The 25,802-nt window shown below is 42.6% G+C and overlaps 1 protein-coding gene across 12 annotated transcripts in view; it reads right to left on the bottom strand.

Annotated features, from left to right (window-relative positions):
• The window catches only part of hspg2 (heparan sulfate proteoglycan 2), a 62,910-nt gene that overhangs the window by 2,454 nt on the left and 34,654 nt on the right, over positions 1–25,802 (bottom strand). For 4 of the 12 annotated variants that reach the window (XM_068649908.1, XM_049755198.2, XM_049755200.2 and 1 more), the window contains 57 exons: positions 23,421–23,491; positions 23,282–23,346; positions 23,052–23,192; positions 22,401–22,592; positions 22,206–22,244; positions 21,056–21,262; positions 20,898–20,951; positions 20,449–20,532; positions 19,798–19,890; positions 19,625–19,717; positions 19,298–19,528; positions 19,106–19,219; positions 18,901–19,028; positions 18,442–18,528; positions 18,221–18,279; positions 17,824–17,988; positions 17,622–17,732; positions 17,427–17,527; positions 17,094–17,274; positions 14,894–14,953; positions 12,999–13,121; positions 12,766–12,918; positions 12,000–12,160; positions 11,694–11,771; positions 10,448–10,583; positions 10,219–10,370; positions 9,945–10,080; positions 9,734–9,877; positions 9,524–9,658; positions 8,979–9,160; positions 8,711–8,906; positions 8,438–8,617; positions 8,031–8,291; positions 7,743–7,905; positions 7,291–7,388; positions 6,947–7,213; positions 6,716–6,828; positions 6,301–6,448; positions 6,100–6,216; positions 5,976–5,993; positions 5,048–5,132; positions 4,815–4,959; positions 4,638–4,740; positions 4,459–4,568; positions 4,282–4,390; positions 4,108–4,206; positions 3,793–4,014; positions 3,308–3,552; positions 3,045–3,216; positions 2,466–2,588; positions 2,182–2,238; positions 1,308–1,383; positions 1,141–1,219; positions 882–929; positions 577–647; positions 413–496; positions 162–265 (listed from right to left, as the gene is read on the bottom strand). In XM_068649908.1, coding sequence (XP_068506009.1) covers positions 162–265; positions 413–496; positions 577–647; positions 882–929; positions 1,141–1,219; positions 1,308–1,383; positions 2,182–2,238; positions 2,466–2,588; positions 3,045–3,216; positions 3,308–3,552; positions 3,793–4,014; positions 4,108–4,206; positions 4,282–4,390; positions 4,459–4,568; positions 4,638–4,740; positions 4,815–4,959; positions 5,048–5,132; positions 5,976–5,993; positions 6,100–6,216; positions 6,301–6,448; positions 6,716–6,828; positions 6,947–7,213; positions 7,291–7,388; positions 7,743–7,905; positions 8,031–8,291; positions 8,438–8,617; positions 8,711–8,906; positions 8,979–9,160; positions 9,524–9,658; positions 9,734–9,877; positions 9,945–10,080; positions 10,219–10,370; positions 10,448–10,583; positions 11,694–11,771; positions 12,000–12,160; positions 12,766–12,918; positions 12,999–13,121; positions 14,894–14,953; positions 17,094–17,274; positions 17,427–17,527; positions 17,622–17,732; positions 17,824–17,988; positions 18,221–18,279; positions 18,442–18,528; positions 18,901–19,028; positions 19,106–19,219; positions 19,298–19,528; positions 19,625–19,717; positions 19,798–19,890; positions 20,449–20,532; positions 20,898–20,951; positions 21,056–21,262; positions 22,206–22,244; positions 22,401–22,592; positions 23,052–23,192; positions 23,282–23,346; positions 23,421–23,491 — 7,169 coding nt within the window. The remainder of the gene's footprint in view (positions 1–161; positions 266–412; positions 497–576; positions 648–881; positions 930–1,140; positions 1,220–1,307; positions 1,384–2,181; positions 2,239–2,465; positions 2,589–3,044; positions 3,217–3,307; positions 3,553–3,792; positions 4,015–4,107; positions 4,207–4,281; positions 4,391–4,458; positions 4,569–4,637; positions 4,741–4,814; positions 4,960–5,047; positions 5,133–5,975; positions 5,994–6,099; positions 6,217–6,300; positions 6,449–6,715; positions 6,829–6,946; positions 7,214–7,290; positions 7,389–7,742; positions 7,906–8,030; positions 8,292–8,437; positions 8,618–8,710; positions 8,907–8,978; positions 9,161–9,523; positions 9,659–9,733; positions 9,878–9,944; positions 10,081–10,218; positions 10,371–10,447; positions 10,584–11,693; positions 11,772–11,999; positions 12,161–12,765; positions 12,919–12,998; positions 13,122–14,893; positions 14,954–17,093; positions 17,275–17,426; positions 17,528–17,621; positions 17,733–17,823; positions 17,989–18,220; positions 18,280–18,441; positions 18,529–18,900; positions 19,029–19,105; positions 19,220–19,297; positions 19,529–19,624; positions 19,718–19,797; positions 19,891–20,448; positions 20,533–20,897; positions 20,952–21,055; positions 21,263–22,205; positions 22,245–22,400; positions 22,593–23,051; positions 23,193–23,281; positions 23,347–23,420; positions 23,492–25,802) is intronic. The other 8 variants (XM_049755202.2, XM_049755199.2, XM_049755206.2 and 5 more) reach the window with 8 other exon arrangements.

The following is a 25,802-nucleotide window of genomic DNA, read 5'->3' as shown; positions in this document are numbered from 1 at the left end:
GTTTGTATTCTTTTAAAGTGTATTTTAAAAAATAAGTGACATGAATGCTATAGTAACACACTTAGGGAGTATTTAAATCTAAATTTATTCAATATTGTGGATTTTACTTATTGTGGTGGTGTGGTCTAGAACAAGCTCATTATGAAGGGCCGTCCACTCACCAAGGTAAAGAGGTCCTTTTGTATTGACCATGATGCTTTTTCCCTTTGACTGTCCATGGAGCGCAGCGTCTCCATCGATTTGGATGTAACCATCTTTTCCCGCCCTGCAATGGAAGGGAAACCAACATAACTTGTATCGTCCCCTTCTCACAGACTTGATTTGTTTGTAGTTCAATTTTTTATTTAGATTTATGCATTTTGCTCAGCGTTAGTTTGTTGTACATATTGATACCAAAAGAAATGGAATCTACCTGACTGCTTTGACTTTGTGCCATTCCCCATTATTGATGGACTGCCGTGACATGATCTCTGCTTCTCCACTGCCCAACTGGTAACTGGAGATAAATAAAACATCTTTTAGACTTCAAGTCACAGCAACAGAATGAAGTATATTTACAGAACTGCAAGGCCGAACCTGAAAATAAGGTGTCCGTTGCGAATCCCAAGAGTGATAAAGTCCTTGCCTCTGCCGTGTTCCCCATGTTCCTGCAGGTCCCATTGTTTAGTGTTTTAAGAGATGATGAAAACAAGCGGAGAACATTGAGAGTTTTTATCATAGCTTACATTAGCAACATTAACCTTTCATACAAAAATTCTATTCACGTCATCATCATTGGTGACATGCAAAGATGGCTGTAACCTTCCAAGCCACGTAGTGATGTGTACATATTAGTATGAAAACAGCCAATGTGTCGACTCATGCCAGATAAGAGTGGGTACCTTTTTACTAGCATGCATCTTTCGCAAATTGAGTGTGCCATTGGTTTCCTGAAGGAAATGAAGTGGAAATTAGAGAAGCAACATGCATTTATACAGACATAGCATTCCCACAGATGAGCCAGTGCAAATGTTTGATAATCGGTGAGGAGAATGCAAAAAGCAGTGTGGTATTGCTGTTGACATCAAAGTGACAAAAATGGCACATTTAATGTTAAAAGAACTTCAGCCTTCTCAGAACCAGTCTTAGATCAGGACTTACGACTCCCTGCCACAGGATCAGACCCTCGGAGGAGAGTGTATTGATCTCCAATTCGATTGTCTCCGGCGTGTCAGGTGAGCTGAGGCATAAAAATATGTAAAGATAAATATGATGTTACGTTGAAAAAAAAAAATGTGAGCATAAAAAAGTTTACATAAACATATTACCGTCTTCGCATAATGGACTTAGGAAGGGCAATGTATCCGCCATTGTGAAAATGAGCTGCATACTGATAGGGAGAATCTACATGCCACAGGGAAAAAATACAAATCAATACAGCAATCAAATATCAGGCAAGCTTCTCATTTGTATTGTTTTGGCGCCCTCCAGTGGCAAATATTTGGAGACCTGTTGAGACAGGCTGGGTTAGACAGTGATGGAGAAGGATCACACTCGATTGAGCGGTAGAGAATATTTGTAACATTTACAAAAACAAATCGTGAATAAATAAAATAAATTCATGAACAATGTGTCATGAGTTCCCTTTAAAAATGTACTCAACGTAACTGGTAGTATGAACAAAGTTGGCATCTGCTTTGCATGATCAAATCTATTTGCAAATAACAACAAAGATCTGCTGTGCATTCAGAGCAAATGTCATGATCACATGACTTTTCATCTCCGACCACCAAGAATTGTGACTCCATGCAGAAAATAAAACACCCAGCACAGAGTACGTCATTCAAACAACAGTCAGTTGTTAATAGAATAGAAATGCAAACATGAAGAGCATTCAACATTTGGGTTTCAACCATTTTTTTTAGTTGTCGTCAACAGGCAGAACAATGAAGTGAGTGATCATCTGAGATGAACTGACATGACAAAAGGATGAATTAAGGGAATTTTGTGAAATTGAAATAAAGACGCAGGTCCTTTTACTGCTTAGTACCGATTCCCCCTTCCTAGCATTCCAAAGTGAGTCCCAGTTGGAGTACAGGCGCATGTTTGGTATGTGTCAAGAGGTTATGGGGCCCCTCGACCTTGGACGGGTCCCTGTTAGTCACGGTCAAATCAGTCAGACTCAATATTCACATACTGTACCATTAGCCTCGCTAGCTTCTGAATTCCACGCGGCCTCGGGGAAGCTGGAGATGCGGCCTGTGAGCGCAGGATATACATTGTATATACAGTACGTAAAACTTGAGAGGGGAGTGGCTCAGAAAAATTGAATCTGATGGTGATAAGTCCCAGAATTCTGTCCAAATACCCACCGATGCTCCACACTGGTGAATGTGAATCATTATAAACCCGACAAAAGTCTTAAACAGTGACTGCGCTGCTGTTTTCAAAATGGCGGCAAAAGTACCAAATCATTCAACACTTACTTTCTTCACAGTTGAGGCCTGTGAATTCTGAGCGGCACACGCAGTGTCCGTTAACACAGCTGCCGCCATTTTGGCACTCGTAGTCCCGCTGGCACACGTCTTTCATGATCTCGCAACGCTCACCTGCAGTCACCCGACGATTAAAACATTTTGAGTATATCAATTAAAGCACTTGGAGTACCGTATTGTCTGCAATATAAGGCGCACTGGATTATAAGGCGCACCTTCGATGAATGGCCCATTTTAAAACTTTGTCCATATATAAGGCGCACCGGATTATAAGGTGCACCTTCGATGAATGGCCCATTTTAAAACTTTGTCCATATATAAGGCGCACCGGATTATAAGGTGCACCTTCGATGAATGGCCCATTTTAAAACTTTGTCCATATATAAGATACTATATACATTTGGCCCGCGGGCCGGACTTTGGACACGCCTGCTGTAGTGGCTCAATATTGGTCCACATATAAGGCGCACCGGATTATAAGGCGCAATGTCGGCTTTTGAGAAAATTGGAGGTTTTTAGGTGCGCCTTATAGTGCGGAAAATATGGTATGTAAATGATTTCAGCACGAACCTTCAAATCCATCCCTACAGAGGCACTGGTACTCATACTCCGCATTGGGCATACAGTGGCCTCCATTCAAACAAGGCCGCCGATCACATGGGCTCGTATCCACGCACTTGCGGATCGCTCGACTCTCGGTAAAGCTGTAGGACAGATCCAGCTTCTTGTTGTTGATGAAGACCTAAGCAGGAGGTAGGGAAATTTTGTGGTGACATGTATGCATAAGTTGATATAGTGCAGCGGCTCTCTGATTTGGCGTGGAGAGAGCTCACCTCTCCAACGCAGCCCTCAAACATTTGGCTGATATTTGCAGGCTTTGGCAGGATTTCCATGTTGGGGACGCCTCCCAGGAACATTGGAGTGTGGATATTGAGGCCCTGGGCTTTCCCAGGAGAAATCTTCTTTTCTACTGGGCCATGGTCGACTCTGAGGTGACCGTCTCGCATGTTCCGCTCGGCCACAACTCTGTGCCATTGGCCCAAAGGGACTGGTTGTGGACTGCGAAGGATGGCCTGGCCTGAAAATCAAGACGGACATACCAATGTTCGAGTCATTTCAAGCTGAGGAGATGTTGACACGATTAAGCTCTAATTCATAGAAATAGTTTTCAAATTGTACAATTTAAATAATATAAAACATAATCTTAACATCATTATTTCTGGGAAAATATAGCTGCTTGTTTTCATTTATCTCTGAACAATGGAAAGCCTTTTTCAGCCTCACTGGTTAATAAGCATACGTTTCATATTGAACATACCTGTGCCCAGTTCATATTTGAACTCGACATGTCCGTCCACCATAGAGATGGCCACAAAGTCCTCCACTTTCATCTTCTTCCCTCCGCAGAAGAACATCAGACCATCTCGCTCAATGGGTTTGAATTCCAGTTCAACTCGCAGGTCATCGTGGACGTTGGTCAGCGGAGGATAGGAGATGTACGACTCTTCCCCGTTGAACAGCGGAGTGGTTACCAATTCGCCTTGGGAAAATAAGAGAGTCAGTTTTATTCTCTATTTCAAAAGACTACAAATATAAAAAGTTCAAGCATTGACAGACGGACTTTTTGACTTACCATCCATGCATTTGTTTCCAAATTTGCCCAGGTGGCAGCGACAATCATAGCCCAGACCGCTTTGGCGATTAATGCAAGTGGCGTCTGCTCCACAGGCCTCTGCGAGACCCAAGTCACAAAAAGGCGTTGCGTCCTCGAGTCGTTAGCATTGGTCGCTTGCTTGTTAGCACGTACCTGAGTGGCAGTGAAGGGACGAGTGATGCTGGCAGTTGCTGCCAGTGAATCCCCGAAGACAGCTGCACGTATACAAGCTGGTGTCCGAGTCCTGGCACCTGCCTCCATTCTGAAGAGAAAAATGAAAACACTTAGCACAAGTGGTGGAAATTTCATGAAAGCTAGGCGGAAGCTGACCTGGCACGGGCGATTTTTGCAGGTGGGACAGTTGGTAACTCCGGTGGAACTGCGGTCCATATCCTTGAAGATGACCTCCTCACCTTGAATGACCAGCTGGCGAATGCAACCTGCACGTGTCCAAGTAATGGTGAACGTAAAAACCGTGCAGCTGTACCACACAGAGTTTCAATTCTTACCAACAAAACCAGTCTTGATGCCAGTAGTTTTGTCCAGAGCAGTGTAGTTGGGGTAACCGCCCACGTGCAACTCCTCATTCAAATCCAAGCCTTTGAACTTCCCCTGAGAAGAGGAAAAGAGGAGCTTTGAGACACAAATTACACGTGGAATTTTAGCACTGATGCTAGCCGGGGTACCTGCGAGCTGCCATTGACCGGCTCGCCTCCATCCACCACGATGTAGCCCAGGGTAAGGTTGCGATATATCTCGACTGTGTGAAATTCTCCCAGTTTGACCGGGTTGGGGTCGCGGATGGTGGCCATGCCCGAACCCACGTCAAACCTACGATGACACAAAGAATCCTCTTGCTGCTGCCACCGCCTCAATTGAAGCTATTAATCGTCAAGATAAATCCATTACAAAAACTGACCTGAACTCTAAACGGCCACCGACGAGGCCGAGAGAAATGAAGTCGGCTCCTGTACTCCTTTTCTGACCGTTATAAAGGATCATACCTGTGTGTATGAAAAATAACATAAAAGAAGTCAAATATAATAATAAAACTAGATAAATATTTTAATTCAAACAGAAATTGCAAAGAAAGAACACGGGAAGGTGTGAAGGGCAACAGATCAACATTTATGTGTACATAATTACCACTAATTAATAGTCATAGTGGTCAGTTGACACTAATTTGAACTGAAATGTCAATATACATATTTAATGTATTATTTAATGTTTTATTAAGGCTCTAATAAAAAGTAAATTATAAAATAAATACTTAAATAAATTGTTGATAGATATATGAGTTGAAGTGAGTTTGTGAAAAGTGATATTAAATGCATTTCTTTTTTTCAACTATATAAAGCTTATTATAGTTCATTGATAAATAACATAAAACTTGGTTGTAAATTAAATTAAAATGAAATAATTCATTGATACACGTGTCAGTGATCTTTGGAAACTAGATGGTAAAAGCAGCATGCTGTGGTGGAAGGAAAGTGGTCCATTCCTAAGCCAATCATTTTCACATGACGAGCGTGGTGTGCAGCTCCACATGCTGGGAACACATGCTTCCGGAAAAAACAGTAACTGAACCGTAAATGCCTGCTCGGAGCATTACTGATACAGATACACAATTTGAGTTCTGTATTTCAACTGAATATCAGTTTGCTGTTGGTTCCCAGATAAAACATGCGACAATTATACGCCGTTTGCGAGTTTGATAGGCATGACAAGAACCAAGCACCATGCATTTGTATCACTCTCAGAGCAGCAAAACTAGCTTTGAGCTTAGCGGCGAGATGTGAAAGCTGGATGCTGCATCAGTTTCTGCAGATTCAAACACTGAGACTCACCGGCGTACAATATCAGACCTGATCAAGGAGGAGAGAGGGACCGAGATGTAATGACATTACACATTGGGTTATACGCTCAGTAACAATGTAAAAGCAGATTATGGATGTAACCCAACGTACTCACCATCAACATTATCGGGCCTAAAGTTGATTTTGATGTTGAAAGCCTTGTAGGCGTTTTTGATGGTGGGCAGGGTGAGATAGGACAGTGGCTCCTGGGCAAAGTACGGCATCACTCTTTCTGGAACAGGACGTCGTCTCACAATTAGACACAACCACATTTAGCATCGTGCCACCGTGTGACGTGTAAACATCGCAGACTAACCATGAACATCCAGTTTGGTGAAAGCTTCTACTTTGCCTTGTTTGTTTGATGCTGTGCACACGTACGTCCCGGAATCGCTATGTGTGACCCGAGGAACTGTCAGCACGTTTACGTCCTGGAAGCACTTTGGGGGTAGCTCACCCTCAAGCTACAAGTGGAAGGCATAGACACACAAAAAAGGTCAATAGTAAAACCGGATGTCAAAGACAGTATCTGCTGAACCATTAAAGTAAATTGTAATCAAAATGTGTTACTTTTAACATCAAGTGATCAGTGACTTGTGGCTAACGTCTCCAAAATCAACAAAAAATTTAAATAAAAGAAACATGAAGAAAAAACACTAATAAAAGCAAGTAGCACTTTCACCTTTGACTCCTTAAGAAAAAAAAAATTAAAGCAACTTTATCTTGCTCACCTTGGACCATTTGATTTCAGGTACAGGATATCCCGTTGCCACGCATGGCAGAACTGCATCTGACCCAACGGTCACCTCCTTCGTTTCAGGGAGTGCAGAAATTTGAGGAAGTGCTGTGAACCAAAACAAAGCAACAACAAAAAACAATGAGAGACCCTTCAGATAGGTTTTACTTTTCTGCCTTTATCTCTGCCTTGCAACAAGTAACCAGACTAGCGATAATGTACTCACACTGGACATTGAGGACCACCTGGGACTGCACCGAGCCGACATCATTAGTGGCTGTGCAGCGATACTGTCCCGCGTCCGCCTCGGTCACCCGCTCAATCTTCAGCATGCCACCCATCACCACGATGTGGGTTGGCAGAGGCCCGCCCACTTTACTCCACTTGACGGTGGGCTCGGGGTCACCGACGGCGTGGCATTCAAACTCCACCGAGTTCCCAATCATGACAGTCTGCACTGAGGTGCGTACATTGATCATCACCTTGGGTAGTGCTGTGGAAAAAAAGAAAACACAATAAAAATAAAATATTCTTACAAAGTAGATTGATTCTTTTCTAAATGAATCCTACCTTGGACGGTCAGCCTGGCTGCGTCCTGAGCCTGACCATATATGCTGCTTGCTCTGCAGATGTAAACACCTTCGTTGCTCTGCTCAATGTTTTCAATCCTGAAGAAGGGCATAAAGATAAGCTATGGCTCCTTTTCAGCAGTCAACCTCAATATTTACCAAACTAAATGAGTGCACTTTAAGTCCTAAGCTCATTTAATGGGTTAGGTTTAGCGATTTATTATTAACGGAAAATGTAAGAGTCACATAACGGAGAGAATGATCCAGTACTGAATGTTAATATAAATAACTGTAAATAAAATTGAGCGCATACAATAAGTCAAGCTATTTAAAAACATTGGGGAACAAATGTGCTTGATTTGGTATAAATTGCCAAATATGTCTCTGAAGTAGTAGCACTGTTGTAAGTGTGCTAATAAGGAGTCACATATCTTGCTATCTGCGATGTGTTACCTGAGCACGCCGTCCTTGATGTGGTGGTTTGGGGGAAGGCCACCTCCTTCTTTCAGCCACTCAATTGTAGTTTCCACCCCACCAGCTGCTGAACATGTGAACTCCACAGCGCTGCCCTGAGCCTTCACCTCCACTTGTGGTGCCACACGCACTGCCAATGGCGCTACAAAAAGGAACGGAGTAGTGTTATGTTGCTAGAAATGTGATCAAATATTTTTGTCAGCTTTTTGTGGTTGAAGCGTTGTTTTTTAAAATATCCTTTGGAGGAGAGAGGAAGTTCTCACTTACATCTGACTGCAACTTTAGCCACAACTTCACTGTGGCCAACTCTGTTGCTGGCTACACACTTGTAGCTCCCAGCATCTTCTGCTGTGGCCAGATTGATTTGGAGATCGCCGTCGCTGACCTGAGCCCTGGAGGGTAAGGCACCATCCACCTTAGACCAAATGTAGGTCAGTGGCGGAGTTCCGTGAGCTAGGCACTGCAACCTGATCACCTCCCCAACACGCACTGCCACATCATCAGGCACAGAAGTAGCATACGGAGAGGCTGGGGAAAAAGTTCATCATAAGTTTCAAGTGACTTACTTTAACCGGATCTCACATCATGTTGTTAGTCAATTTAAACTGAAAAACCGGACACCATCCATAAATTTGAAACCAAACATGAACAGAAATGAAAACATTGTTTCTTACTTTCGACTTCCAATGTAACGGTTACTTCAGTCGTGCCCATGTTGTTTACAGCACTGCAGATGTATTCCCCAGAATCTTGGCGCCCCACGTTGGACAGCACGAGACTGTTGTCCACCACTTTATGTCTCCAAGGTAGAGATGACCGTAATTTGGACCATGTGATAGTTGGGGCAGGGAAACCTTGGTGGGTGGAAAGTATTGTATGAATTTATAGTAGAGTCTTTATTCCTGTGCTTAATTTGACAGGACAGTTTAACTTGATTGTTTGTTTACCATGGGCTTCACAGCGTAGGGTTGCTGTTTGACCTTCCACCACAATCATGAGTGGCTCGGGAACGATGACTCGGGGCACTGAGGGCAATTGAGTGCCTCCCTGAACAATGACTTCCACCCTAGTCTCGGTGCTATCGTCGTTGTTGCGTGCTATGCACACGTACGTGCCACTGTCTTCTGGACGGGCCACAAGTATCTGAGCCACAGGTAAGACAAATATAAGGTCGTTTTTACGGTTTAGGTGGTGATCAGGTAACAGAGACAATACCTGCATGACTGCATTGGACTCTGCAGGAGCGGGACTGCTCAGCTTGATCTTACGGTTGTTGTCCAACCTGTGCCATGTGACAGAAGGGCGGGGTTCTCCTGAAGCCTGGCAATCCAGGTTGATGGGTTCACCCACCCTGATGTGCACTGGCCCAACAGGGGTGACAATGGCCACGGGGGGCTCTGATTGGACAAACATGCAAAGTCTTACAATGAGACTTACAGTGAGATAGAAGACTGTGCAAAATTATGGACGGATGGGCATGATGAAATTACATTGTGTGGAATTTTATTGTTCTCACTGTCAAATGTAGCAGAATTGGAAGATGTAAACACATGGAAGGCCATAATAGAATACATTTGGTGTGGACACATTTTCAGCCAAGTGCTTCTGAAGTAATTCTTTAACTTCATATGCAAACTTTACTTGAGGGGGAAAAAAAGTACATTAAAGTTGCTTTTCCTGATGAATTGTAATTGATTAACATGCCCGTGCTGATTAAGAAACATTATGGAGAAAACATCAAAAAGGGTAAGACATCTTACCTTTTACGATCAAGGACACGATAGTGTGGGTGATGCCAAACGGGTTGCTGGCCACGCAGCGGTAAGCACCATGATTCATGGGTTTTGCATTTGCTATGGTAATCACAGAACCATCAGGACTAACTCTGACATTGTCTGTGGGGAAGGGGCGTTAAATTAAATCCCGCTGTAGCTTTTGAAACACACTGACAGAGATATTTTGGTCATTACCTGGCAGTGGTTGGTTGGCAGACAGTTTCCACTCCAGTCTAACAGGTTGGGCCCCGCTGTACACTTTGCACCTGAAGCTAGCCGATTCACCAACGCGCACTGCCGCCGTGTGAGGCTCAATGGCAATGATTGGACTTTGAAGACCTATAAAAAGAAAGGAGACTTGCACACATTTGCCTTCACGTATAGGTAAGACGTCAAGTTAGCTTACGTGAGGATGATGACGTGACCGACACGGAGACAGTGGCCCGGTGGATTTGAGATCCCGGAGTGCTCTGCACTTGACAGATGTACTCTCCCGAGTCCTCTGAGGTCGCTGACAGGATACGAAGCTGACTGCCAACAACCTGTGTGCAGAAGATGCAGTTATAATAATAATTGATAGAAAAAAAATGTATATAATGATAATAAATACTACATTTTTCTGAACAAACCAGTGGATTTATCGGGCAAACATGGACGTAAAGTCACAGTCAAAAATCTACCTGGTGATTGGACGATAGGCTCCCACCCGCTCTCATCCAAGTTACTCGGGGAGGAGGATTTCCAGAGACGATACAATTGAGGTACACGTTGTGACCTTCATGGACGTCCGCTTCTGACGGTTGGATTCTAACAATCGAGGAACTTTGATCCACTGCATGAGCACAAACATACTCAGTGAAGTAGCCCACTGCCAATCAACCCCAAAATCGAAATGACAGAGTATCTCACCTTTGAGCACCGAAACTTTAATGGGTGCACTGTTCGAGCCGACGCTGTTGCTGCCCACACACATGTACGTGCCCGAATCCGATACTTTTACATTTGGAATAAGCAGCGTACCGATATCCGTGCGGTCCGTGCTGGCCTAGAGTCGACATACCGAGAAGTGAGAATATTAAAATGACAGGTCACACACAATTTCTCATCATTTGATACCGCAGCAGCCAGCTGATGATGAACAAATTAAGCACTAGCGGCTTACCTGGATCGAGTCCTTTGAAACAAGCACAAATATGACATTGTGACATCACTAGCTAATGAAACACAAATGCACTACTACGTGTAGGCTGGAACAGATTCTGCTACAGAGGCTCGTGCCTAATTTCTACGACACACAAATGATTGTATTAAAGGATGACTACATTGAGGCTGTTAGAACAGACTATGACAGAAGATGGTCCGATTAAGGACTCTAGAAGGCCAAAGCTCACCTAGTTTGGAAAACTTTTTTTGGTAAAAACTTGCCTGTTTCGCCTCAAGGCTAAAAATGACATTTTATTAAAATTCCTGAAAGGAGAAGGGATGAGGAGGTGGTGGGAGGGGCAGGAGGGGATCAAGGAAGGCATTTCCGCATCTGGGGCTATTGGGGCATAGACAAAGCTGCTTAGCTGCAGCCTGTCTGAACGTAAGCCGGGCTAAAGTGAGCAGCAGCTGAGGCGGGCCCTAGCGAGGCATGTATGTGAACACACTGATGGGTTGACAAAGCCAGCCGTTTGCCAGAATATACAGAATTTCTGGTCGGTTGCACGGCAGAGTCTGGCTTCGCCTGGGAACGGCCGAAGCGAAGGAGTGGCACAACTAAAAAGGCCCGAGAGGTTCGCTGTGCCCAGGAGCGCCCAATTAAGAAAAATTTAGCGGCACAAAATATGCGTAAAATGCTTCCGGAGTTCACTGTATGTTTTGGACTGTTTCTAGATGATGGTGAGAGGAAGACGGTACAAAACGAAGGACAGTGGATCAGTAACAGGAGACAAAAAGCAAGTAGATTAAGAAGCCAATTGGAACCAGCAAGTTGGTTTGAATGTTTTTGGCATCAACACTAAAAGACATTGCTTGGGGAAATTAATGGTTCCTACAAAGTGTGAATCAAGGACATATTGGATCATGCACTTGGTTAACAATGTGTGAAGTAGAGGACAATGGATTTGATCTACGGACTAGGACGGACAGACAGACAGTGGACAGATGGACAGACCTGAAGCTCCTCAACACGTCTGTGTAACACATCGACACTGTTGCTTTTAAACTGTTGGAAACCGTGAGAGGGAACGGCCTGAGCAAACGTCAGAACAAGGGGAGGTACCAAAAAAAAAAAAAAGGGTTGGGGTGGGGGGGAACACAAACACAGGGAGGAAAAAAAATAGAGGTAAATGGTCAAAATGCAGAAATGGTCACGATAAGATTGAAATTGGAATCTCCTGTGCAAGAAAAGGTTTTGTGAACACACTCAATCATGTTAACATCATTTTACTTTAGCATCATCATCATGGTGGCATCTCACCTGGGGTGGGATTTGTCCTCCATTTTTAAGCCAGGTAAGTTTTGCGGTTGGTGATCCTGAGGCACGACAGTACAACCTCAACGTATCCCCTTCATGAGCGTCAATATTTTGGGGGCTGACTTGGACTTGCGGCACTGTACCAAGACCATTCGGGTTTGATCCTTAAAAGCAAACAACAAATTCTCTTGTCAATAAAGTGTCATATTTGTGTTTGTCTATCTGTTCATTGGTTCTCACTCCTACAACTACTTCCTGGTTCATGGAGGGTAATGCACATGAGGACCAAACTAAATAAACTTAGAGTGGTGGCATTTTGTGAGTTTTCTGTAAAATTAGATCTCCCCCAAACTCTATTTTTTGTGCTTTTGGGCAATTCTGTCCTGTCCTTTAATCTCAATTCAATTCATTTCAGTTCCAAATTTCTACTAAATTTTAGAATCAGACTTTTAAGTAAACATTCTAGATGTTTTTTTTTTTGCTGATTCTACCCTCATTTTTTTCCTCTAGTAAATAATTGTTTTCTGAAAAAAATATTATTGTCATTAATAATAATAATAATGATCATAATAATAATAATGTACTGTTGGCCACTGTTACTATTATTATTATTATTATCATTCTTGTAACAGTGAGTGAGTGTTAATCTTAGAGAGATGATTGATTTTGAAAACAATTGTGCTCATTAAAACCACTGAAATAAGACGAAAAAACTTCGGCCCAAACTTTCTGTAGTGAGAGCACACTAATGAAGATACTGAGATCATACTTCTGACAAAGAGGGAAACCCGTGCTGTGTGCTCGCCGTGGGTGTTCAGAGCTTTGCAGGAGTACTCCCCTTCATCTGCCAGCTCCACTGCTGCGAAAGTCAACAAGTTTCCTCTAATTACTGCTCTGGGACTCATTCTCTTCCCAGGACCCCCTGTAAAAAAAATAAAAATCACAATTACATCCTGTCACTACACCAGTGGGAGGACAACCATTCTACTTGTGGTCACATACCGATCCATTCGAGGGCAGGATTTGGGTTGCCAGTTACTGTACAGCGGAACTCGGCTCTCTGACCTTGCTGGACGGTCAGTGTGGAAGGGCTGATGGTAGCCACAGGCTGGGTCGCCTCTGCAGCTACAAAAGAGATGACAAAAGACAGTCAGAAAGACAAACCGAAGGTATCTGTGATGGAGTGCCGCGTAGGCAGTCTTGAGCTGCAGAGTTGATGAAGGAGAAGGAAAGTGGCACGAAGCCACTGGTGTGGCCTCAGAGCATATTGCTGCCCGTAGGAGTTTGGCAGGCTGCGATCCTGTAAGCCGCCAAAGCAAAAGAAAGGCTTCTTTCAGCACGACTGCAGCTGAAAAGCTCTTGAAACTATGACACTCTGATCTTAAAGACATCAAAAGTTGGGTGAGACTCCATTAAACCGATGGGAATGGAAACGGATGACCTAAACAGCTTGGATTTTGAGAAGATAGATACTTCATTTCGCCAAAGTATCCCCTTTTTTCATAGCGTTTAGGTGTGGTACACCAAAAGACTAAAAACAGTCATAAACTTAAAAAAGTTGAATCCAACAATTTGTTTCAAATAACAGCTGAAATCTAAATCACAGTCATTAATCTACACTGCCTCTTAAAAAGATGACAGTGAATAAATCACCTTTGGTTGGGTTCAACCAAAATAAAAATAAAGAGGGCAAATAACCTAGGTTTAGCATTTTATGTTATTCTAGATAAATGAGTGAGCCAAGTTCGACTACATAACTCGAGAAATCATCTAACAAATTCAATATGCCCTTTTTTCTGTTTTGGTTGAATATATATTAAACACAAAGTGTAATATTTGATTTCCATGTAACCTGTTCAAAAATAGACTACGTGGTACATTTAACTTAGAGATGCAAAAATGAAGCTTCAAATCTGTTTCATGAACCAGTTGCTGTATTTTTTACACCTGTAGATGGCATTCTGTTTAACATTTGGTTGAAAGTACACCAATTTGCCATTTCTTAAACCCATTTAAACCAACATTGCTAATTAGGAGTCAAAGAAAAAAAGCGGTTCATGAAGCAAATTTGAAGATTCATGTTCCCATCACTAATTTAACAACAGTATACAAAGAGGCTGTAATGGGATGTATTAAGCACAGTATGATGTTTGAAGCCCAGATGAAATCAGTTTCCCAGCTCAGCAAGCTTCTTGACAGGATGAAGGAAAGAGGAAAAAAAGAGAAAATAAAAAGAGACATCTCCGAAGTCTGAATGTGGAGACACTGCTTCTCTTAAATATTATTCAATTTGTTGGCGGACCCTTGGAACAAACTTGGACATTGGAATTCAACATAAAGCGATTTTACAAATTGCAAAACTTATCAAAACTACCAAAGGGGAAAAGTATGAGTCAAATGCTTAATAGACATTATTTTCTTTTTATTTTATTAGTATCAACAATTAGTATTTCATTTTGTGATGTTGGCGGTATGATGGCAAAGAGTTCCATCATCTAATCAGGATCATTTATTTGAGCTTACTGGAATGGATCGATCGTTTGTTCCAAATGTCCACTATCGTCTTACATATGCCTTGGCTATGTTTGCGTTACTTTCAAATATTTTCTTCAGCTTACCAGTAAAGCCTTGCTTGCTAATTGAAAGTGCTCTCAACATTCATGAGGAGTTGTCTATAAGGCTGGATGTATCATTTTCCTTGCAGTAACAGAGCCCCATAAACCAAAAGGAGAGAGCCAGTAATGCTCATGTACAATCCAGAACATGTGATGAACTAAAACTCAGAGCGCAGGTGATTGTACATGGGCCCTACCAGGCGAAAAGTCAACCTCTGAAAGATGAGCGCATGCAGATGCAGAGAGAAGCGAGAGGCAAGTGTTCTTCCGAAGTAGACTTACGCTTTCTGTGTCCTTCAAACATTTCATAGGCTGTGTAAAACATCTGTGTCTGTGAGGCCTCTAGAGATGGGGGAGGGAAAGGGAAGAGGGGTGGGACAGGTAAACTGATAGGTCAATCCTTGGGGTCGTTGATCGCCCGTCTCTTCTCGAGACTTTCTTCAATGTGAGGCCAAACATGAAAATAATTGAACTCAACTGCGTCTTTGGGTCTTTGAAAAGCGCTATACAAATTGAATGTATTATTATTATTAACTGACATTATCCCGACAGGAAAGTCAGGTAGATTTTTGGAGTTACCGAGTAAAAATAGGAAATATGCATTCAAAAAGAAAATAGGAGTCTTACTTACTGTAGCTATAAATGCATGATTGTGGGTGACAATCATTTACGCAACCGTATATGCGTACGTGTTTCAAGGTCCCATTTGAATTTTGGTGTTTTTTACTCATAGTCGCATACAATCAAATTGAAAACTTACCTCTGACGCTTATCAGGACTTGGAGCCAACTGTGTGTTAATGCAAATTGGATCCGCCTTATCCCACAACAGAGAGGCCAATGGGTTCAATTTGTAAAATAAAATGGAATACAATAACAAATAAAACTGACAATAGAAGACAAAACGGCGGACGTGGTTTAGGCGGTCCAGTAACCGAAGGGTTCGAATCCCGCTCTGTCGGCAGCCACGCGTCCGGCAGCTCTGGCTACTTACGTGCTTTACCACCACCAGAGTGTGAATGTGTGAGTGCATGAATAATGTATCCACCGTGAAGCATCTTTTAGTGTCTAGAAAAGCACTGTATGAATCTGATACATTATTATTAATATTAAAACCCTTTCTCACAATGCTTCAAAAGTCAAGACACACAAAAATACAATTACTGAGCAAGACAATGAGATGAATATGCAGGTATGGGACATGCAGGTTAGTAGCAACAAGCCATTTGACACACATAAAAAGAAACATTGTTACATTACAGCTGTTAAAAACATACAGCTTGTGGTCATTTTTTTTTTTTTATTTCTGTTCAAAATAACAGGAGCTCTGTTCTTATCATTATTTGAATCCATATTCTATTTTCCACCAAATAGTTCACAGTCACGATAAATTACAAATTTAAACACAAATGACTTAGAATGTGGACGTTACATGTGACATATTTTTTTTAAAAGAATAATAAAAACATGTTCATACAAGCAACTTTGGGTATATTTGTGAATGGTATGACATAGACAAAGCACCAGGGAGGATGAACAAACACAAAAAGCGATGCAATTAAATGTTTAAGGGCTAAAATAAAGCCTATGAATACTTGTTTATAAATCTCTCTTAAAATGCTACACATGACGTGTAGTTAGTTACATTTGCCACAACAAAACATTTCTCTATAAATTTCAGTCAAATACGTGCCAACAACCTTGCAGATTATAACACCATAGTCGTTTTAATGGTTCTTCTTAAAATCGGAAATAACTGAATAATGTGCCATAAATGTGACTCGTGCCGCTCGCTATTCAGGAAACACTGGCTATTACATCATGAAAAGTCATACAAGTTTTGCCAACTGGATGGCAGACAGCACCATTTGGGTCACAGGCAACCATGACCTGGATTATTTCATTCATGAAGGAATACTGGACGTCTTTGGGTTGCTCCTTAAAAAAGTCCTATTTGATTGTCTGAGTCACTAAAGCACTTGTCGAGTATCCACATTCCTCCTCACCATTACACTACGCAGCTCTGGCAGGTAAGACACCCAAGAGCCCAAAGTTAAAGGATTCAACACCAAGCTAGTAAAATCTCAAGCCAAAGGAATCATCCATAAGAAAATAAACCACCACCGATTTGATCCAAGCCATATGAAAAAGTTGTCATTTTAAAACCCACAAGCTGTATCTCTGCAGATAGAGCAGGAAATTCCTTGAATCAGACAAAGTTGCACCAGCAAGAATAAAAAAATAAAAAAAAAGAGATGGGCCGGCAAATGTAATTAAAAGTGTTAAGAGCAAAAGGCAAAACTATTGGAAGTTAGCGCTGAAAGCTTATGATGTTGTTAGCCAGTAGCCAGACCAAGGTGTTCACAGAGCACAAAAAGCGGGGAAGCATGCGCCATTTCAAGCAAATAGAAAGGATGGCGGGGGAGGGGGAGTCAGAGCTGGTTGGATGGTGGAGGATGCTAACGGTGCCAAGGATCACAAACCTGGCACATAGAGGACGGCATTGCCCTCGTCCATAGCGTACATGTTGGAGCCGGTGCACACGTACACGCCGGCGTCCTCTGGCTGGATGTTCTGGATGGTCAGGATGCCATTGAAGTCCATTGCCCGGTTGGGAAGTTTCCCGTTACCCAGCCGGGTCCAGACCAGCGTGTAGGCCGGCGACTGCAAATAAACGCAACACTTAAAGGCACTTGCAATGGCAAAGGAATTGTAAATACATATACATAAATAAAATCACATAGCATTGCGTCACTCAGATATTAATCATCTCCAAAAGCGAGTGGTGAGTTTAACAAATGACGGATCGTTATTACCTTGCTCTTTGCAGTACAGATGAAGTTTACGGTCGCTCCCACCCTGATTGTTTGAGCTTTGGGTTCCTCAACTGTCACTTCAATGGCTTTGGTTGGAACACCTGAACATTTTTGACCGAGGTACTACATGTTGATCAACACGTCTTATACCACACAGGAAGCCTCTCATGGCAGCACGAAACATACGATACACACCTGTGACAATAATTTCCGCACGGCTCCTGTTTGTGATGCGTTGGTCGCGGCAGGTACAGATGTATACACCGGCATCACTTGGCTGGACGTTGGAGAAGTACAACTCTGCTCCTGCATACAGATGATAAATATCAATATTAGTCTATGAGAGTGTTGTTGATTCATAAATATCTCAATCTCATACAAGTTCAGTGTGTTGTACCTTGTCTGAGTCGGTCAGCCCTGCTTGAGATAGGCTGCCCGTCCTCTCTGGACCAGTAGAAGTAGTGTGGAGAAGAAACAGACACCTGACACCGCAGTGTGACTGAGCCACCCTGGGACGTCCGAATCCTGTCTGGATACACCTTCACCACCAATGAGGCTGCATCTGCAGAGAGGCCAAAGCAAACCTTTGAGGAATATCCTCAGAGAACAGGGAAGACTACAACAACAATAATTAAACTGTCCATAAATATCTCACTGACAAGAGTCCATTAAAAGCTAAGCATCGTCATCTACCGTGTTCAAGTCTTAAATTGAATCAGATTGAATATAGTATTGTGCCTGGTGTGTGCGTGTATTGCATGTTTGTCATCATTTCTCCTTTTTTATCATCTTACCATCACGTGGACGACACTTCTGTCTCTCCTGTGGGTTGCCGACATAACCAGGAGCACAACTGTTGAGAAAATGAGTGACAATTTATCATTTAACACAAGTACTACACATATTCAACGCCACGGAAAATCCAGTTTGAGTCTGCAAAAGTTCAATCGAGTACAATGGACACTTCTTGGTTGTTAAAGAACATGTTGGTGGTGTTGGAGAAAAAAAAACTTACCGCTCACAGTACTGGCCTGTGTAGCCAGGCTGACAGGCAGTACACTGGTAGCCTCCGTTTCCTAGGCTCTCGCAGGTAGGAGAGAACCTTTAAAAAAAAAAAAACTAGAATATAATCTACTTTGTTGTGGTAGATGTTCAATGATGAATGCATTAATTGTCAACTAATCGAGTACCACATTAATCGATAATTATTTTGGATAATCGATTAATTGTGTCCGATTTTTCTGTGAGTGGGTGAGCTCATTTGCGCCAATGTGTGTAACAGAACCAAATTTGGATTTTCTAAAAGAGTCACGCAGATAGGAGGAAGAGGGTAGAATTTGGTTTCAAAGTCCAGGAAAATCCAAATTTCACAAGTAGCTTGAATTTGCTGTCAACATGAACATGTGAGCAGTACAAGATTCAAACTATAAATAGAAGAGGAATGTGCAGTCTAGGCTTCTATGCCAGAACTCACTGGTTGTCCGGGTCAGTGTGAGGGCAGGCACAGGGCTGGCAGTCCTCCGGTGTGCCAACAGTGGGGTCACCGAAGAAGCCGGATGCGCACTGTTCACAGAGCTCACCCTGAGTGTGGTGCTGGCAGTTCTGGAAGGAACAAATATTTTGTGATGCGTGTCCATCACACCTCCTGAGACACATTTTGGAAATTTTCAGTTTCCTACTGTGCAGATGCCAGTCTCGGGGTGGCAGGAGTCTGAGTGGCCGTTGCACTCGCACAGCTCACAGTGACCCAGGTATAAGCCTCCATCGGTGCGAGTGTATCCGGGCGCACAATCCTGAAATATAGATTTCGATAATGGAGCACTCAAACAAAGTCGGCACCTTGGTCAGGGGACTTGAAGTGAAAAATTCACCTGGCAGGAAAGACCCTGGTATCCAGGTGGGCAGCGGCACTGCTCCACCTCCAGGGCCTGTGCCAGGCCGCTGTAGTTAGGCACAGCCACGTCCATGCTGACGTCGGAGATACTGGACGAGCGCATCTCGGTGTAGTAGGACGCCCGGATCAAGATGTCATCCAGGTCAGCCAGAAGCATCAACAAGTGCTCTCGTGTGGCAGGCATGCCATCAGGGCGACGCCAGTGCTCCTGGAAATGACAAACATTCCAAATTGGAAACGTGGATATATTAGTACATAACTCCACTTTCGGGACATCTTCTCATCTGTTTTCTGTTTTTCTTACCTCGGTGAAGACAACCTCAAATTGTTGAGTCTCTCTGCTGCCATGCTGCCTTCTCTGCCACTGTTGTCGGGCTACCAGAGTAATGTCATTCCCCTTTTGGAACAACACAAGAAGGTGTGAGAAAAGCAACATATGGCCAAACTTTGCATCTAATTAAGAAGAGGCACACTCACAATAATCTGTACATCGACATCTTCAAGTAGAGTTCCCCTTGGACCGGCTACGTGGGAGATTGTGTATTTCAGTTTGCCACCATATGAGCCCACCTTAAACGAACAGGAATGAACACATTTTCAGAAAATACTTGCAAATGGAAAAAAAAGACAACAAAGAACCTCCACCAGATTGCTAAATAAGTCAGACTTTTGAGTTATGTTGGTAATACCATTCATGAAATCATCAAAAACAATGTGGGTAAATAACAACCTTAAAGTTTTATTATTAGTAGTATTTTATTTAACATTTATTATTTTATTTTTTTTCTTCACCAAAACAATTGTAGGGCTGAATATCATCCCGGAAATACGGTTTCTGTGAAACAGGAAAAATACTGACAAGAAATCTTTTTTTTTTTTTTTTATATGAGTCGAGAGCTACCAAATCAGGAATAAAATTGTTAAAACCATTTTCCCTAACTGAGGAAGAATATTGGCGATTATGTGAAAAGGAACTCTCAACAATGAGGAAACAAAAATTGTGGGTGCTTATGGGAAAACCAGATGACTGGGATAAAGCAAAGGGCAAAGGGATTGTGGGATGGGGGTCAAAGGGTGCTGGGAAGCCTGCAGCTGGGGGATTTGTCCCAAACTTTTCAGATACAGTACCTTATCCCCTGTGAACCGTGTGGGGAGCTGCCAGTAGAGCACATTGTCCTGGTGCAAGCTGAAACCTTTGTAGACCAGAGAGTACTGGGAGGCAAGAGGTGAGGGAAGCAAAGGAAAATGAGCCAGAGAAATGGAGAGAGGCTAGCAAGCAAATAGGAACCCTAGGAGGAGGAATGCAGAGCATACAGTTCAAGTCTTGCTAAGTACTTGCTCCGGGGCGATAATAAATCAGCCATTGTGCCGCTGTCTGACAATAACAGCTTAAGACATCTGAGGCTGGTTTTAAACAGACGTCAGGACAGACGACAGTGAAACCCAAACGGTGCTGATTCATGATAGCACAAAGACCAAAGTTACAGTAGTTCATCTATTCCTGATTCTATTCATCTGGAAATTGGTATTTGGTCCTGAATTTGTGCTCATGGGTTAGTTAAGCTGCTGTCCTGTACCTTGCTGCCTGCTCCAGAAGCACGAGGGGCCGTCCTGCTCACTGTATTCTCGGTCTGTTGATAGACAGCAAAAACCGAGACCGAAAAGAAAAGGAGCTAGGTGATGGGGAAGCGGAGGAACTAACAACGTCACTCTCATAATCTCTGGCAGAGAGTACCTGCAGATGAGGCAATTGGCCTGGAGAGTACGATCGGGGTCTGGCTCGTCTAACTGAAGAGGAGATGCCAGACGGACGAGGAGGTAAACTCAGGTTACGCAAAGAGGAAGAAGATGATGTCGGAACACGCGAGGAGAGTGGAAATTGTTGAAGGGAAAAGTTTGAGAGGAGTGCCCAGACCTCATCGTCCAGCTGTCTGAGGTCACCCTGAGGGCGCATAGCCAAAGAATCCGTAACCACGCGAACACTTTAGAGTTAGCAGACCATATGTAACATGACGGCAAATAATAGTCATGCTTCATCATGCATGAAAGACAGTGAGAGTGTACACCGCACACATAAATGAATCAAACTCAAGTCAGCTCTCAATCCAACAATTACTGTTTTTATCTGTGGTCCCAATAATGTTTCCGTTTCTTTGAAGTCCTGTTGCAAGTCTGGACCCGTGATTTAGCCACATCAAAGACGGAGCTCACAAAAGACTTCCCCTTAGAAATTCTAATCCAGATCTTCATCACCACTGCTATTCAAGGGTCAATTTTCAATCCATGTTCAAGCTGCCATGCTATTGGTACATTTTCCTCTGTCGATTTAATCGATTTTCCTCACTCCTAATCTGTTATTGAATGCATGCAGATGCACACACACTGCTTGTCATATTTACTGTATATAAAGCAAGTTAGGCTAATTTGTGTATCAATAGTGTAAAGATGAGTTAGTGTCCTTTGTGATCTTTTTATGTTTTATATATTTATTGTACAACAATTTGTAAGGCAAGTTGGACCTAATAATGGTTTTGGGGTGTTAAAAGATGTTTGGTTCTAAATGGAAGCATCTTTCATAAACTGCACCTCTGGCAATTCTGAATCCTTTTATGAATGTGGATAAACTGTAAGCTTTGATGACTTTGCTCATCACTGAACCGAACTGAGTGTTGGGAATTGCTTTCCCAACGTAAGAACGAAGCGCTTGGATGTGATGCAATCTTTCAAAATAGAGGTCAACCCTACTAAATGATCCTGCTCATCCTAAAATCATAAAATACACACAAGCAACCAGGAGTTTGGAACATACCATGCTGCTCTTTGTTTAAAGACATCAGAGCAAATACAACCCAAAAACACTCAATGCACTGGTCCCACTTTCCTACCTGTTCTGCTCGTTTTAAACGAGTAAAAGACGAATCTTTCTATCAGTGATAAAAGCAAAAAACAGAACTGAATTCATAGAAAGGTAATCAAATCTGATGTAGAAAAGACAGACAGCTGATGGAAGAAACTCCAAACAACCGAATGAGAGGTCTACAAGTTCCAGATGCACCACCAGAAGCTCTTTGGGTACTAACCTTGTCTCCCTGGAAGATCCCAGGAAGCTGCCAGTAGTGGGGCTCCTGTCCAAGGTAGTCAAAGTTGCTGTAAGACAGCTGTGTCCCCTCAGTGGAAATCTCAACTGTAAACCCAGTGGTGATGCGGTCTGTGCGTTGACGGTTCACCAACGCGAAACCCTGAAAGTTCCCTGGAGAAAATGTTGTTGATACCTGCAAGAGGAGGAAACACAATGGAGATTATGAGAAATACAAATGGTGGAACTGGAAAGAAAAAAGTGGACATAGTAATTAGAAGGCTTTCATTTGTGAGACTGCTTTCGTCATAAAACCAAATGCACACAAACATTTTGAAAATTGCTCCTGCGTGGCCATCGAGAGACGGGCTGCAGTTCCCAAGGTGGAAACCAAGAAAACCACGAGGGTTTATTGCTTTGCAAGGCCTCTCTCATGAGGCAACTCGCTCTTTCCACAGACATGTTTTAACTTCCCTGGGAAATGGTAGAATGGCTATTTTGATTCGAGCGTGGTGGTTTGATTCTGCCATGGCATTGATACGCAAGAATAAAAAAGGTTACTTGATCGAGAGTAAACATTTGTTCTTTTGTGACTGCTTAATCCTGAGCCACCAGTGAAGCGAGTACTATGGCCTCATCTCAAACCAGTACTTACCAAGTCTCTGTAGTAGTTGGAACTGGTGCACTGTTGAGTGACACCCATACAGAAACATGACAGGCAGCCATCTTTGTTTTGTTGGCTAAGATGGAAAGTTCCAGACTTGCACCTGGAGCAAGATGCATCTTCAACATTCATCTAGAAGATTAAGTAGGATTTGAATAAGGATTGTGATGCACATGATAATTTACATCCAGTCTATGCTAAAGATAAATAAATAAATAAACCTTGCAGCGACAATAGCCACCAGTGCAGCCTTCACTTCCTCTTGGATCGCAGTTGTAGCAGTTACCTATAAGAGCACATCCAACCACAATCAAGACCATATTTGGGCGGGATAATATTAATCTGTGTTAAATCATGTACCATTGACTTCATTGTTGCCGGAAACACACTTCTCTCCAAGCAATGGATTGCCTGTGTATCCTTGTACACATCTGGATTGGAGTAAGGGAAAAAGGTGAGTGAACAAAACGGAGAAGCAGTAACTGGGAAATTCAATTCATGGATGTTTCTAACAAACAGAAAACCACAACACGATGATGAATTCTTTACAGTACAACATTAAATGTTCTGCAGGTGAGCATGGCTCCTGTTTATAGAACAAAACCAACCAATTCTATTCGGCACAAAAAAAGCTTGCCCCAAAAGCTTTTTTTGCCTCAGAAATGCATAAAGCACAGCCCAAGACAAATAATTTCATTCAACATAATCCCGGAAGGTGATTCTGTGAAATACACTATGATGTATCATTGACCCACAAAGGAATAGAAATGAACAGAAACAAGGTCACCTATTCAGTTTCAGAACAAGATGCTGAGTGTATGAAGAAGAGACTCAGCTCAAAGTGTGACAGTTAGTAGGGCAACGTGCAATTGACCCCAGCCAGCCACTTGCAAAGTGCTACCACCAGAGGAGAGGCTGAACGAAGAAGGTTGCCTCGAGGATATCAAGCTTGACCTCACCTGTCCTATGGCAGCTCCGAAGGTCAACAGTCAACAAACTGCTTCCGTGCTGGCAAACTAGTCTAACATCCGAGACACGCTGCAGATTCTCAATGTCCAACATCAGTTGATCCGAACATTGGCCAGTATTTGCGCATAAACGTCAACTGTCAGATTACTGACATTAAAAAGAAGCTAAAAAATGTCAATATTAACGTAGATGTATGTAAATATTTTTCCATGGTGGTAGTAGGTAGTGGCAGCCATTTTCAGTGAACCAAATATTTCATAACAACAATCGTAATCTTATTTCATAGCAGTCCAGCAGAACACACAAAAATGGTGCCAAGCAAATTCAGATTTCCATGAAGATATATATTTTTTTTAATCAGAAGTCAGAATCCACACCACTCGTGGAAGACTGTAGGTCAAATTTAATAAATTATAATACAGCTATCGTCAACTGTCAATCGATAAAAAAGTATGTTGTGTTTAAAAGAATTCAAATTATTTGGGGACCAAATGTCGCCAATTTTGAGGTGATAAACGGTTCATTTTAATTTAGCATGACACACCAAAAAATGATCATCTTTATTAAATTTGGTCAAATCGTCCACCATAAGCACAGTCGATGGTCACACAGAACCACAAATCATGATCGCCGCAGCCACTAATGACATCTCACTCGAGATACGTGACCTTTTCAAAAACTAATAAACAAAAAGACCGGAGATAGGTGCAAAATTCGAGGTAGTCCAGTAATGCTAAGCTAACATATCTCTTCATAGTAGACAACCACCTTAAAAGGCACAACGTGAAGCAAACTCACAAGCAAACATTGTCGAACAATCAAGGCCTTCATCAGGTTCCAGACAGATGCTTATTTTAATATAAATAAAAAGATGGCGAGGGGGAAAATAAAAAATAAAAATCAGTCAAGGCATAATCCAGCCTAGTCATCGGGGATAATCCGTATCGGGATGGCCAGCCTTCCCAGGACAACATGAAGAGATCCATCTTGATTTTTATGTCCGCCTTTCAGTAGCTTCAGCAGGTCCAAAATCCCAGAGCTTGTATTTTTCTTGTTTTTTTGCCGTTTTTTCTTCACGACTTTAGGCTTGGTTTTTGTTTTAAAGGATGGCTTTTTTACTGACTTCACGACAGTTTTGGTTTGAGTCGATGGGGATTTGGTTGGTGTGCTTGACTTCTTTGAGGTCCTTGTCTTTGTTCCTTTTGTCGTCGTGTTTGAATTCTTGCCATTAGTTATCGTGGATTTAGCCGGAGTCGACGTTGCTGGCAAATTCTTTTCTCGAAGAGAAGGCAACGTTGTTTTTGTTGTCTTGGTTCTGACGTTTGGTGTACCAACCTTGACAGAATTTGTAGTTTTAAGAGTGCTGTTTCTTCCCTTTTGGGGATTTTTGTCATGTGGTTGATCAGATCTAAACGCTTTATCTCTTGGTGGGAGTGTTTTGTGAGATGGTGGCTCCAGTTGGAATTTAGTGACCGCAACCTCATCTTGACTTTTCTTCAGCCGTGTTGGATTTGATTGCGAAACATGTTGAGTTGTCACTCGTCTCCTCGCCACCGGTTTTGTTGTAGCTATGGGCTTGGTTGTAGATTGAGGTTGAGCGGCACTCCTGACAGTTCCCTTCGGCTTTGGTTTCGAGTTTGAGACCTTACGTTTGGATGGCGAGGTGACAGGTTTTGCTGTGTTTTTCAGGGATTCTGCTGAGACTGTCGGTTTTTTTCTCTCTCTCCCACGTGCAGTGGTGGGTTTCCTATCAAGGAGACTCGAGGTAGGTAT

This window comes from Syngnathus scovelli, chromosome 2 (assembly GCF_024217435.2).
Source record: "Syngnathus scovelli strain Florida chromosome 2, RoL_Ssco_1.2, whole genome shotgun sequence".
NCBI classification, from domain to species: Eukaryota; Metazoa; Chordata; class Actinopteri; order Syngnathiformes; family Syngnathidae; genus Syngnathus; species Syngnathus scovelli.
Note: the sequence above shows the minus strand (reverse complement) of the source record. Positions and strands in the feature narration are given on the sequence as shown.